The sequence below is a fragment of the Drosophila grimshawi genome, unplaced genomic scaffold (assembly GCF_018153295.1).
Source record: "Drosophila grimshawi isolate 15287-2541.00 unplaced genomic scaffold, ASM1815329v1 contig_311, whole genome shotgun sequence".
Classification (NCBI taxonomy): Eukaryota; Metazoa; Arthropoda; class Insecta; order Diptera; family Drosophilidae; genus Drosophila; species Drosophila grimshawi.
In genome coordinates this window covers 20,857,842-20,872,435 of record NW_025063098.1, presented here as the reverse complement: position 1 = coordinate 20,872,435, position 14,594 = coordinate 20,857,842, and the positions used below count along the sequence as shown (strand labels likewise).

General features: G+C 38.9%; 2 protein-coding genes and 1 non-coding gene across 3 annotated transcripts; 1 reads left to right on the top strand and 2 right to left on the bottom strand.

Moving 5' to 3' along the window:
• Nucleotides 1-748: 748 nt before the first annotated feature.
• LOC6567781 lies at nucleotides 749-3,094 on the bottom strand. The gene is made up of 2 exons (XM_001993536.3): nucleotides 3,080-3,094; nucleotides 749-1,386 (listed from the first exon to the last, which is right to left on the bottom strand). Exon 2 carries the CDS (start codon nucleotides 1,383-1,385, stop codon nucleotides 759-761), a length of 627 nt encoding a protein of 208 aa, XP_001993572.1. The 5' UTR covers nucleotide 1,386; nucleotides 3,080-3,094; the 3' UTR covers nucleotides 749-758.
• A 5,391-nt stretch (nucleotides 3,095-8,485) lies between these two features.
• Nucleotides 8,486-8,567, bottom strand: Trnas-gcu. The gene has a single exon. It is a non-coding gene; the product is annotated as a tRNA-Ser (tRNA).
• A 4,699-nt stretch (nucleotides 8,568-13,266) lies between these two features.
• On the top strand, nucleotides 13,267-14,531 carry LOC6568099. Its single transcript, XM_001994897.3, has one exon. It carries the CDS (start codon nucleotides 13,313-13,315, stop codon nucleotides 14,384-14,386), a length of 1,074 nt encoding a protein of 357 aa, XP_001994933.1. The 5' UTR covers nucleotides 13,267-13,312; the 3' UTR covers nucleotides 14,387-14,531.
• Nucleotides 14,532-14,594: the final 63 nt, after the last annotated feature.

The window sequence follows — 14,594 nt, the reverse complement described above, 5'->3', positions numbered from 1 at the left end:
GCTTCAGGGCAATCCACACGTGTTCATGATTGCTCTATGGCTATGCCAAAAGCAGTTAAATAATGATAGCGATTAACTCTAATTTGTTGTTGGTCTTAATAAAGAAATACCATGCACATTTATGACTTGTCCATGGATGTAACAGAAAGTGGCATGATTTATTTCCATTTTTTTTGTTTTTTGTAAATGTTATGCATAAAAAATAATACAAACTAATAATCCCCAAACTATGATAATAGTTTGTCGAAATGTTGAATCATCAAAATTTAAACATTAAATTAAAATTAAATCATTAACAAACTAGTCAATTCTTTAATAGCCTTTCATCATAAACTCAACTGATTTCGTACTTTGTTTACACTTGCAAAAATGGAGTCAAAGATTCAATTTTAATCTTCTTTTTAAAAATTTGTATCAAAATTTTCTATCCATTTGAAAAAATGAGAATCAATTAAATTCAATAATTAAATTGACTTTTAAATACTGCTTTCAGAGTATAGAATACAAAAATCCTGCGTAGGATTCAGTCTATAAAAAAACGGCTTATACAATGAGAAACATGATCCACAAACATATTTAAGTTGCCCAACTGAAAGCAAGCTCATAAGACTTTAAAATAGTACTCTCAAAAAGCTTATAAGCTTATTGAAATTTGATATTTAAAACAATTAAGCAGCTGAAATTGGCACAGTGTTCTCTTCAGCCGAGTCGTGTGTTGAGCAAACCCATTCAAAACAAATGTGAATAATTTAAATTAATTAATAAATAATATGTTTATTGTAATAGAATTTGGATTTAAGATTATGTGGCGTTAGGGCGGACTTGCGATCGGCATGCGCCACCTGCAATCGGAACGGGCGTCCATTGAAATAGTAATCCTTGTGATGCTGGACGCGCAGCAATTTATTTTGCGCCGGCTGAGCAGTCGATGGCGTCGCTGTCGTTGGCTGGCTGAGGCGATGCTTAACAGTTGTCGGCCTGGGTGCTGGTGTCGTCGAACTGGTTGTCTCCGGCATGATGGGCCTGATTTTCATCGGCTGGTAGTCGTAGCCGAAGCCGGGTATATAGCGATACGGCAGCGGTGGTATGGGTATAAAATAGATTTTCGAATCCTTTTTGGTTTTCTTGATTTTGCCGCCGCTCTTGTTGTATTTGCGCAAATTCAGCGGCTTCGACGTGACCAAGTAGTCCATGTAAACATTGTCCAGGGATGGAGATTGCATCAGCAGTTGATTGTTCTGATTCGGTGGCTTGACACTGCCGGCCACAATCGGGCTGCTGCCGCTCGGCAAGCGCATGCTGTAGGAGTAGGCGGTGCCCAGTTGTGGTGTGGCCAGGGCAAGCAGCGCTAGCAGCACTCCCACGGCGTGCGACAGTGAAGGCATGCTACACAGAGAAAAGGGGAAATAAATATATATATGAATGAATGAATGTATATATGTCAAGGTAAGTTTGTAAAAGTGTCCACAATTTGCTGATTTGGCGCCCACACCCAATGCGATTGTTCCAGATTTGATTGATGGACTTAATGGCTACCGGCGAATTAATAATAACCAAAACTCGAGCATTACACTTACAAATCAATGGTAATGGCAAGCATTTGCTTTTCGTTTTGTTTTTGTTTTTGTTTTTTTTTCTTCAATATTTTTTGCAAGTCACAAATGCCGAATAATTCAATAAGAAATAAATAAATCGGTTTGTGCGCCTCAGAGCGTGAACTATATTTTTTTATAATTTTTTGCAGCAAATGTTTGCCACTTTATTGTAAAGTTTCTCACGTTCCAGACGCAAACAAAACGAGAAGAAAAATAATTGTTTTCAAGACTCTCGATTTGATTTACTTAAACGAAAGCATTTAATGCACGCTAATCAAAACGCCGACGCTGACGTGGCGTAGACGTCGCCGTCGCCATTGCCGTCGCTGTCGCTGTCGCTGTCGACACCAACTGTGTTGCCAGCTGAGCAATTACGCTAATGAGCGTGGCGAGCGCCATCTGGCGGCGCATTTCAACGCCTGAGTGATTAATGAGCAAGAAAAAAAATTGATCAACAAAAACAAAAGAGAAAAAAAAACAGAGGCAATGGTAGCCTAAACGGCATCAATTTAGAATCGAGACAACAGCGATAACGTTAACAAGTTTGGGGCAGGGTGGGGGGCGTAACGTCTGGGTGCGCCTCCGCCTGCCTGATTATGCAAATTAAAGACACATATCATAAATAAAGGCGGCTTGGCATTATCTATTTTAGATTTGTCCAATGCCTTCGATTCTAACGAATTTCCCCGCTGGCAATTCTGTGACTTGGCGTGTGGCGCCCTCAATTGACCTTGTTGCCAAGAAAATGATGAGATGAAAATAAATAACAAACAGTTGGAAATTGATAAATTGCAGAAAGTTCGCCATTAAGAAGCTGGCAAACATGGACTGCTGCAGTTACCTGTGCCAACTGTGTACGATCGACCCGCATGAAATATGATCAGGGAGGGCCGAAAAAAAACCAAGCGATTTTGTTTTTTATCTTGCCAAGTTGTGGGAGTGTTCACCATTCTATCTATGTAATTTGATATGAAAAATTATTGAGCAATGCCACAGATGATAATCATTATAAATGTGTTTGGCAGTGAAAGAGAGAAGATAACTTAAGTCCAATCAAAAGCGAAGTTTAAACTAAAACATACAGCTTAAGTTGACGAATAAAAATATTTGCAAAGAAAAAGAAAAAAACATTAAGAAAGGTTTTTAATGACATATCAACTTGACATTTTAAATGAACTTTTTTGCTATAGTTTTTTCCTTTTCACTGTTTTTTTTTATTATCATATTTTGGCCCGCCAAGGTCGTCTTTGTGTGCTGCCTATCGTTTGTTGAGCCCGACTAATTAAGAAGTCACAATAATTAATCGCTTGCAATTAGTGAAAAGTGCTTTCAAATCGAAAGACTTAAGCAAAAAACTTGTTAGCAGCATGCGCACTTAAAATTTTTTCTTACATATTTCTAGCTGTTGTGAATTGTAAAAATAAGTGTCAACTTATGCAAATTGATTGATCATTTTATGGCCAATTTGGGTAAACTGCACTCACTTTAAAAGGCTGTCGTTGCAGCTGCAGATGTTGACGTTGATTTGTATTTAAAAGCGCTTAAGTTTTGAACACATGTACACTCCAAAATGGTATTGAAATTATTAGTTAATTATGCGACTTTTTGCATTTGCATTTGCATTTGAAAACTTGAATTATGATCACGATTTTCTAGTAGTACTCCTGACACTACAGTTTTCCCGACGCACCGGTAGCAGCCTCAACACAAATCTACAAATCTTCAACGTTGCGAGGCGCGCAGCGTTTCTTGTCTGACGTTGTGGACGCCTCGAAGAGCAGCAAATAAATGAGATCTGCGGACTATGTGTAATTTGTTTTTTTTTTTTTTTCTGCTTCTTAAAGCCAAAATCACCTAGCTTGGCTTGCCCGTCGCTGCCTCAGTCGACGTCTACGACGTCGTCGTCGTCGTCGTGGTTGTCGTCGTCGTCGTCGTCGTTATCGCCGTCGTAGTGCTACGTCATCAAGTTGAACTTGGTCGAATGACGGTTGGCTGTAAAACAGAGTGAGCGGCATTCAGTTGGCCGGTCTCAACTCGTATCGATGTGTGTGAGGTCCGACATAGCCTAACCGACAATGATCTTGATGATGAGCCAAACACGAACGAGGCGAGCGAAGTGCATCAATTTGCCACTTTATTGTTTGCCCGCTTACTGTTTCAGTTGCCATTGCACTTTGTGGCTTTTGCTTGACAAATTCAGCAGATACACTTTGCAACTGGCTGGGCTGCATTGAGAGTGTGGGGAGTTTGGGAAAGTGCCTGGAGTGTTGTGGAAACTTTATATCATCATCTGCTGTGTGTTTTTTGATTAAATTACGTTCGGTTGCAAGTGCCACCGTTCTCTGCCTCTTTTGTCTTTCCGATTTGTGCACAAATTAGTTACAAATGAACCTACGACAACAAAAGGCCGCTGGGCCAACATAATGACAATCAGGTTGTTATTGACAAACCATCGCATGCCACACAGCGGCAACTAAATCTGCACGCTGGCCTTAACTGGCCAACACTCGATGTGCGTGTGTCGCTTTAAGGGCTCTCATTTTCTTTTCTTACACCCTGAACCCTTTGGAAATGGTTAAAAAGGGTGTAGTGCAGAAGTAAGCATCTGCAATTCCAAAAAAGAATATATATTATTGATCAGCAGTGAGTCGATTTATAACTAGCAAGTTTATTTAATTTTACTGACAAGTGAACCGCTTCGCAAATATCGATACAAATCGATTTTCGATAGAAATATCCCCATTTTATCCGTCAAGGTAGCCTCTCTCTTCTGTGCAGCGCAAATAATTAAGTTAAGGAACTAATATATATATTGAGATTCTTTATAACGATTTTCGATAATAGTTAATTTTACAGTTTACAGATAAAGCTTTTCAAGCTGATATTAGAGTATGCCGAGGTCGCTTCCACCCGACTGCAACGCTTAACACGGTATCTCCTAGTCGAGCTTTCTCGACTAGCGATTCGCACTCATTTTTGTTTTTTGCGTATTCTGATTGAGCTCTTTTAAATGGCATTGCGTGATGCGTTGACGTTTGGTGTCTGTGTTTTGGCCGGGTTAGTGGCCCTCTTTGTTGACCTTTTGTCTGAGCGAAAATCGACTTTCAAGTTTTGACCCAGTCTGCTTGACATTCCGTCATTCTGTGGGATAAAGTTGTATATTATTAGCCAAATTGATAGCTGAATTCCATTTCTTTAGCTGTTTTTTATAGCCCTTAATTAAAGTAACTTAATAAAAATGTGCTTAAAGTGCTTTCTTAACACATTTTTGTTGTCATTATATAATCGCCTTATTTGACATGCACCCCATCAACTAAGCACTTTCCCATCTTTCACCAATTAACGCAACACAATTGACCAACATTTTTCTAGTTAACATGAGTGTTGTCTCTGAATACCCATCTTAATTTAAATGTACTCATTTGCCGGAGATATGTACATGTAAATGACATACATAAATAACAGGCCCTTCGCCCCTCCCTCTCCAACCCCATCTACACTCCAAGCGAGGCCAATTGGTTGACAATTAAAACACCTTTAAATATTAATTAGGCGTGCCGTCAACATCAGTTTCCCCTTTTCGTGCAATTACTTTCAACCAATGTACACACAAAAGTGTGTGTTGAAGCGCGTAAACTCAAGTAGCAGAAGCTGATGCTGAAGCTGATGCTGATGCTGATGTTGAAGCTGAGACTGATTTGTTTCAGCTTGGTTGGCCTAATCAAGCTAACTGCACGCATGCATAATGTAGGCACAAAGAAAATCTGGTTGTGTTGGAGCTGGCATAATTGTTAACGATTAGACAACACAAAACACAAAACACGAACGGGCTGTAAGCTCCCTTCTCCCTTCCCGTTCCCGTTCCCGTTTCTGCATCGGTGCTGGAGCAGTCTCCGTGCGAGCTAAGCTGGGAACTATTATGAGCTATAGTAGATGTAGACAGTTTAATGCTGACGGAAGCAATATAGAAGATAGAATAGGCAGAAGCACGAGACAATGCCAATGGAAATGGCAATGTCAATGGCCAACAACAACAACAACAACAACTTGAGATAACTAATCAAGAAGACGCATCGCGTCGCCTATCTAATTCGTAGCAGCCACGAATTTTAGTTTTTTTATATCATGAAAATGACTAAAAAGAGTATCAAATGTAATACAAATGTAGTTAACAGGCAGAATAAAGCATCTCTGACCGTATAAGGCAGATCATGTTTACCGATAACTATTCGATTTCTGATGGCAATAAAAGTCATAATCTGAATGGTAGAGGCTTCTAATTAATATATAATATATATATTATAGATCAGCTTCAGATCAAATTCCAAAACCTATTCTTTTAGTGCATCTTATTGCATATGAACAAAGAAATGCGTTGCCTTTTTTTTTATTTATATTTAAGTTTGTAAAACTTTTGAGCTTTCGTTCAGGGTACATTTTAGTCGGGCTAACTCGACTACAACATTCTTATTTGTATCTTATTTGCAATACTACATAAATGACAGAAATGCTTAATGATTGCGTGTTTCATGACAACTGATTTTTGCACGGGCAGTCTGCATGCAGGCAGCAGGCAAGCCAGTTAGATGTTTTCATTATTACCGAATTACCGTTGATCATGGTCGGGAACACCCACAGTTTCAGCTAAAGTTAGCGCCAACACACACTACGTCATTGTTAAGCCGTCGGCCATCTAGATATGATATACATATACATATGCATGGTCATAAATATGTGCTGGCTAATTATGTGTAGTAGTTTCACATTTTATTGTCGTTCAATTCGCAGGTTCATTAAACTCGTTTTGACGGCAAGCGATTAGGCTTTAATCGGACTAACTGGCCTTTTGTCTTTGGTGTTTTTTTTTGTTTTTTCAGCTTGTTTCATCTTGATTTTTGAGGCGTCTCGGCATGTGGACTTCGCCATTTAATTGAACCACCCGACTTTCGCGCTATGCACTCGAAATGAAGTTGTCATCGCTTTGCGCCGGCTTATGCAATGCCAACAATCTCGATCCGTCTTTTTTTGTTTGGCATTTTCTGAGTAATACACCCGGATTGGGGTCAGCGATGGACGCCAATTACACGACTCTGACTTTCATTGAAAGTTAAATATTTGTGGAGCAGACGAAAGGAAATGCAACGAAAGGAAAAGATCTGATCAGTTTAATCTGCTGTTGGAACAGCATCAGCAGACGTGAAGATGTTTTAGGCCACAAATTCAATATTTGCCCATCGCATTTGTCGATAATCTGACAAACTTGTTAAACTAACTTATAATGGGTATGCTAAAAGAAAACTGAAGGATTGCTGTCCTTGAAGTGATCTATAAAAAGAATCAGATGAAAGACTATACAGCACTATAATTTCCAACTAAATTTAAAGAAATTTACTGAAATAAGAAAAGATAAATGCTTGATCTGAATATATAAGAATACACCAACAGCTGCATAAAAGATTACTTAAAGAGCTGAAAAACGTTCGAGGAATATGCACATGAAGCGATTTATAGAGGGTATTTTAAAGTCCAACATCCAGTAGCCACTTATACATATATTTATATTTTATTACACTTTGTTGCATTTTTTTTGTTGTTTTTTTTTGTGAAAGTGGCAAGTGACCACAAGTAAAAAGGTTAAACTGGGCGCCGAAGCGTGCCCTGCACTGAATTGGCTGTCTACACAGATCGACTGCGAATCTGGGCTGCTGTGCAGCGACTTAAGTGGAATCTGTAAGTCGGACAAGTGGTGATTCAAATCAAACAATAATTCGAACGCATCTGGTAAAGAGAAACATTATCAGAGAATATGAATTTGATTAAAAAATTTATAAAAGCATAGACCTAAAATGGATTTCTCTTGCACGTATGCGGTAGTCGCGTTCACAGCTCCCACACCAGATGCGATTAACAAGTTGCGCACTATATATCTCATTTACTTTATATGCCGCACTATAAAAAGAAAACTTTCCAATTTCCTGACAATTGGAGCAAACGATTGATAGTAAATTTTTATGATCGCTACTGATTTATAGTTACAGGAATTTTCCACACGTCGTCGACGGAAAATGGAGCTACAACAATTCTTGGATTTTTACGAATTAGAAGACGATATATATATATATATATATATATATATATACTTTTTTAATTGCAAATAAAAAAAGATTGTATTTCCTATATGTATATTTATATTGTTGCACTCACAATTGGAGTATATAAAGATTCAGTAGTCATCGTCGTAAATAGATGAAGAAGAAATCAGTTGAAATGAAGTTAATTACTGTGGCGATTTTAACTGTTCAAAGCCAGTCATTATTTCAATTGGCATTTTATATCTTTATTGTTTATTGTTACGTTTGGTATTTTTCTTGTTGGCTTAAATTCCACCGCGCCTACAACTCCAAAAATTCATCTCAATTATTGTGGATTCCAGCTTGTCCGGCGCTTCGGCGACCTTGACGCATAGTCAGCATCTTGGCGACCATTTCACGGTCAATGACAATAAACTGAAATTCTAGCGAATACATCCTCTAAGCAGCTTCCACACGAGCACAACGCGTTGTCGTCGTCATCGACACTTAACTTGTTATCAATGTATCTATTTTCATTCCGTTTATATTACGACCTCTCGGCCGGTAATTAAACGTTCCCCGCGGCGCTTCAGCTGCGGTCGTAAAAACTTTAGATTCAATTGAAACCTGATAACCATCTTGCCTTAAAGAGCCAAGTTAAATTGTGTATGGGCTCTGCTGAGTTATCATATTAAACTTTAGCTCAAATTTTTATCAGATAGAAAGTTACCAGCAGCTTGTACTAAACTACAAAACATTTTAATTAAAAGCATTTAAATTTTAAAAAAATAAAACTAACAAGAATTAAAAAAGGAATTCCGACGAGGATGGGATTCGAACCCACGCGTGCAGAGCACATTGGATTAGCAGTCCAACGCCTTAACCACTCGGCCACCTCGTCTTCTTGCCAGGCGCCGGCCCAATGATGGTTCTGAACTCTTTTCGGGCTCTATAACAATCTTTTGACACAACAGTCTGTTTGTTTGCTCAATAAGCAAACAATAATAATGTCAATGAAAATGGCGTAAATATTTGCAAAAGCAACAATTATGTGTACTCGTCTAAGTGATTTCCTTGGCTTGCAGGCATTGAAAAGAACATTACCTGTTGCCCGTTAAAGAAAGTAGCCAAGTGCCGGCGCGTGTTTTGTGAATTCTGAAGTGCAGTCAAGTGTTTTAATTATTTGGCAATCTCAATAAGCTTTTGCTGCAATACCCTAAGCTTGAGAAACACACGGGATTTGTAATTTGAATGTGATATTGTAAGTAAATAAATGTTGTACAGAATTAGTTATTGGCTAAAACCCTGCAAGAATTGAAGGCTGTAAATTATTATTATTTTTTTAAAATGTAAATAATTTAATTTTTGGTTACAGTTTTTTTCGAAAGTGTATTTTGGCAATGGTATTCACAGAATCAATTTGTTTGCTTAAGCATTCGCTGAGCGCGCATCTTAAAGGGTTCTATTCATAATTCAGTTATGGATGCGGTCGTGCCGCTAGCTGACCCAGTTTTTGTTTTCTTACTTTTTTTTTACTTATTGTATTTGATTTGATCTTGCGCCTCTTATTGTTCGAATAATCAAAGTTTGGTATAGAAAAACAAAAGTAGTTTACTTTAAATGAGCTAAACGATGGCTGGAACTGTTGCCGGGTACTGTTGTTTGCTGGTACTGCAGAAAAAAGTGCCGAGTGTCCCAAGTGTGTGTATTTCTTGTTGTTGTCCAGTTGTCAACCGTCAGAATGGTGGTGTTAATGAACCCTTGTGTGCTTCTGATAGTAGCATTAGCTGTAGTTGTTATACTCTTGTTGCAGGTATTAGGATTTGGTCATGAAGATTGTACCGCAGTGAAATATACGTCTCCAAATACATATAGTATATTTATGTATTCTTGATCAGCATGAGCAACCGACTCGATACAATTATGTCCGTCTGTTCGTCTTTGTGTCTTTCCTCATTTTGTTGAATATGTTGTGCTGCCTTAGTTTTAGGACTACCTTGGCAGCTATCCGTCTTTTGGTTTCAATCACCTCTTAGGTCGACCGGGTCGGACCATTATATTATATGGTATTATATAGACTTAAGTTCGAGATAAGCATACCTTTCTCTGTGCAATATAACCATACAGATATTAAATATTCATTCCACTTCAGTCCAGTTGTGAAACAGAAAACTTATCTTAATGAAAAATTGCTTAAAAATATTTCAAATGCCTGTCTATTTGTCTATTTATTTATTTAATGTGCACTAAAAGCAGTCCACAGGTTTTTTGAATATATATATTTAAAATATTAAATTAAATTTAAAACGAAAGACAAATAAAGGATGGATATAATAAATCTAGGAGTACAAGTAAAAAAGTGTTAAGGGCGTAAAATTTTGAGTATGGTAAGTTTACCACAGTTCAGCAATCTCAGAGGTTATATTATTATTGAATATTTAATTTAAGAAGGAGATTGTTCAATCGAGAATACGTCGATAAAGGAAAGCATAATAAGTTGTGTATGGCAATACAGTACAGGAGGGAACAAAGTTTCTAGAAGGTCTACTAGGAATATCAACGTTTAGATGACCCACTTATATGGGCTGGCAAACGAAGATTGGGAGCCAAGCCAGTGCCACACAAGGCAACGAGAAGGAATTGCTTCTGAACGGATCAAATACATAAGCAGTTCTCAAGAAGTGGGTGGGCTAAGGAGACGTAGAGAAGCTTTTCGTTAAATACGACGAATAGAAACGTTAAGATGATTTAATTGAAAAGAAAGGGTATGTAAAGAACGGCGTGCCGGAGGCAATCCCGTTCCTTCTTGTTGGTTGTTTACGTTTGGCGTTCACATTTATGTACGTTCCAATTGCCGGCAGCAACACCTCGAGTGTGCGACACCAGCGGCTTCGCTTCGTTAGGAAAGTGTGCCCAAGTTAGATGTGGTGCAGGCACGCTCGTTTATATTTAGCATTTGGTAGGAGCTACCAGCTAACAGCTACCAGCTACCAGCAGCAGCAGCAGCAGCAGCAGCAGCAGCAGCTCAGCATAAAAAGACCCGCTGCTGCTGCAGTTTGCTGTCCGGGTTGATGGTCACGTGCACAAGGACATTCCAAGGCTAATTACGTTGGCGCGCGTATTCTTGGCCAGAACTTAACTTGGTTCGGCTTTATTATGGCACCATCCGTTCATTATTGTTGCCTCTGCCTATCTGTAGCTGTTGTCGTTCCTGTTCTGTTCCAGCAGCAGCGGCGCAATCTGTGGCATGCAAGTACACGCATACAGACATGGATACGTGTGCTAGGTATTTGTATCTGTATCTTTTACATCTGCGTGGTTGTCCATAGCTGCAGTTACAGTCAACCGCCAGTCGGGACGCTTAATTAGCAATGTAATTTATTATTGGCCTAATCTCTAGAGGAGCAGCGCCGGCGCCGGCGCCAATGCCACTGCCACTGCCACTGCCACTAACAAATGTATTTTTATTAGAATATGAATATTGCAAACGGGCAATGTCAGGGAGCGCCTATCTATCTATGTTTATCTACCCCTTTTATAAAATCAACATAATTATACAAGGCGTTCTCTCGCTCACCATTTCTCTCTCCCTCTCTCTTTCTCTCTGTGTATCAAACAGAGGCTTGGACCAGAGGCAAGGTCTATGACATGCCTTAATATGCAGCTATAACTGCCATTGGCCTGGAATTATGCAGATAATAAAGATGCACACTGCACAAAATAATTGAATTTGTGAACAGAAAATAAAGTTTTTAATTCATGAGCTATTTTTATAATGCCAAAATTCGTAATAATAAAATTATTATTTTTCTCAGTTTTTAAGACATGTTCCTATGAATGTTATATGATAACTCAAATTCTTTAATAATTGCTTAACGTTTAAAAAGGAACTTAGTTTAATGCTTAATGCTTATTTTAAAATTGAGGCTTCTTTCACTAGTACTTTGATTTTCTCTGAGTGTAACATATGGTGTGTATGCACATTGATGTAATCAGAAAATGATGCCCAATTATGCAATTATGCACAAGCTGCAAATAAAGATACAGGTGCTAAAGCAGACTGGTAAGTAGAGTGCTTTGTGGATATCATTGACTAATGAGCTTTTCATCTGACTTCCTTGTCGAGCTGCCCTAGTCTAACTTATAAAGCACGAATGTATCACCCGACAGACCTCGACTAGCAGCTGCCCTATGATTATTATGATATATTTTATATATATATATATATATATTTGTCCTGCTGCCAGTTACATACTAATTCTACCCATTTTAGTCGTATTATTTATGCAACGACAGCCAGTCACTCAATCTTGTGGCAATAGAATTAAATGATTCTTTTTCTTATTTTAATTTTTTAATCATTACGCTTGTGCTGCCAGCAATTATTAAATTTATCACTTGGGAGCCAAGCACGCAATCTACGCAAATCTAAATCGAACCATCAGAGTTGTTCACAGTCGCAATGTGAAGTATTTTAAGCAACTTGCAAACAGCTAATATTAAGCAGCAGCCAACGCTGGTTGCCTTTTCTCTTTTTCTATTTTGTTTTTCTTTGCTTCGGATTCTGTTGGTACTTGTGGGCAATTCGCTTCTTGGCCAGTTCTGCGCATGCGCAGCGACTTGGCGACTTCTTGGCCAATATATAAAGCGCAGCTTCTCAACGCGTTCACACCCATTGCCAGTTGAACGCGCCTGCTGTGCAGTCCATTTTTCAGTTTCGTTTTGTTTTGTGTGTGTGTACACAGTGCGACAGGATACGCATCCTGTTTGTCAAACCAAGAAGTATTTGGAACACAAGTATAAATTGTATGTGTGGGCAGCGATTGCAGAACTAACAGCTTTGAAAGAACTTTACTTTTATTTAATCCAACAAAGAATGACTTAAAAAGTGTTAAGTGAAAATGACTTCTTGCCTAATTTTACTTTCCCAAAATGTGAAAACACAAAGAAAAGTTCTTTAAATGATATTAAAGTCTGATATTGATTGATTTTTGGTCAAAGAAAATTAATAAAAAAAAGAAGAAACTTGTAATTCTTGTTGATGGTAATTAAATAATATGGTAACTTGCATTTCTTCATAATCATCATTCATTTGTTAAGGCAAGTTGTCTTAAAAGACAGCTAATTTGTTCATTCTAAATAGACAACTGTGATATAACTAGCCGATCTGTCAAAATCTGACAAACAGCTCTGCACATCTCCATATATAAATAGAATATTAAGATTTGTAAATAAAAGTTATAATAAGGAATGCAACAGATAGCAAAAGTAACAAAGATATCGGAAAATAAAGTTAAAGAAAGTAGTAGTAGACATACATGAAAAGTTGTGAAAACCGTTGTCGGAAAACTCTGATAAATAAGGATGATAATTTTCTTTTCATATTTTGTGTTTTGTTTTTGTTTGTCAATAATCACTTTATTGAAGTGGGAGCTAAACTAAGAGACTACTTTTTGCAAATAAAGACAACATAAAACGTATTTTGGAATATATTACCTTATGTGATCAGTTATGCGTGCATATATAATAAATAAAAAATCGTTAATGCTGTATCGAAGTTAAATAACTAAATATTATGAACAGTTTGACAGATCATCGCAATTCTTACATTCAACTTAATAAACACATTTGCAGTCAAACTAAACGATGGCGCTGCGCATGTGGACAACATACCTGCACATTCTGGTGGCATTGCAGCTGATCTACTCTGCGCATGCCGCGAATTTGTCGCAACTGGTCAAGAAGCAGTCGCAACAGCCGCCGCAGCAGCTGCAACAACCGGCAACTCACAATACAGCAACGGGGCAGCAGCACTATGTGCATGAGTCGGAGCTCCCAGTTGAGCTGCAGGATATAAAGAGTGAGGAGGAGGATGATTCGTATCAAATGCTGCACGAGCTTAAGCAGGATTCCCGAATGCCAGTCCCAGACACCAACTATGTATGGAATCCATACATAGCAGCAGCCGCCGCCGCCGCCAACAGTGCATCCATTAATCCGTTCGAAAGTATGACGCCACCGACGCCTGCTATGCCCATGCCCAAGATGCTGCCATTTATTGGGTACGCCCAGCCGGTGCTAATACCGTTTCCACTTTATATAGCGCCCGACATGTTCTATCCCACCTATCCGGGCGCCAGCAGTGAGCTGGATGATGTGGTCACGTCACGCGCAGCCGGCGCACGGCGTCCAACGTCGTCGCATGCATCTCGCAACTCGCCCATCTTCTATGTCCGTCTGCCGCCCACGCCGTACATGTTTTTGCCCACCAATTTGGCGCCCGCATCGTTTGGCAACAATTTCTCACCGCTGCTGACATATCAGCCAATGCCCACATTCTCCACCTTTGGATCGGTCTTCAATTTGCCCGTTAATTTTATGGCCAATGGCAAACCATCGGGCATTTATCAAATTAATGGTGCTCCCAACGATCTTGCGCCATTTACCGCTGCTGGTTACGGCAGTGGTTTCAATGTGCGCCCACCCACGCCCACCAATCCCTATAGACCAATGACATCGCCGCCGCCGGCAGCTGTGCCATCTGGCTTTGGCCATGGCCATCAGAACTTTGGGCTTGCCTCGATGCCAGCACCGCAGAAGGACTCCAAACTGATGTCGCTCCAGCGTCCGTTTGTGTTCAATGGTCGCCCGGAGGATATCTACATACTGCCCAATAATCTAAATTCTCTCTACAATTACAATGAGCAAAATTACTATTAGTTGGACTAATTGCGACATTGGGGCGTGGCAGAAACTAAAAGTATTACTAAATGCATTTAACTGTTTCAACTATTATCAATATTAAATACTATAATTAAATACTATAATTAAATAGTTATTTTATACAATGAGGAAAATAAACAACAAAACGAAACTGACTAATTCTTTAATCACAATCTTTTGGCTATCCAAAGTTGGGAACTATCTT

Excerpts from the sequence above, each read along its gene's own strand:
- LOC6568099 (XM_001994897.3), top strand. The coding sequence starts at position 13,313 with ATGGCGCTGCGCATGTGGACAACATACCTGCACATTCTGGTGGCATTG.
- LOC6567781 (XM_001993536.3), bottom strand. The coding sequence starts at position 1,385 with ATGCCTTCACTGTCGCACGCCGTGGGAGTGCTGCTAGCGCTGCTTGCC.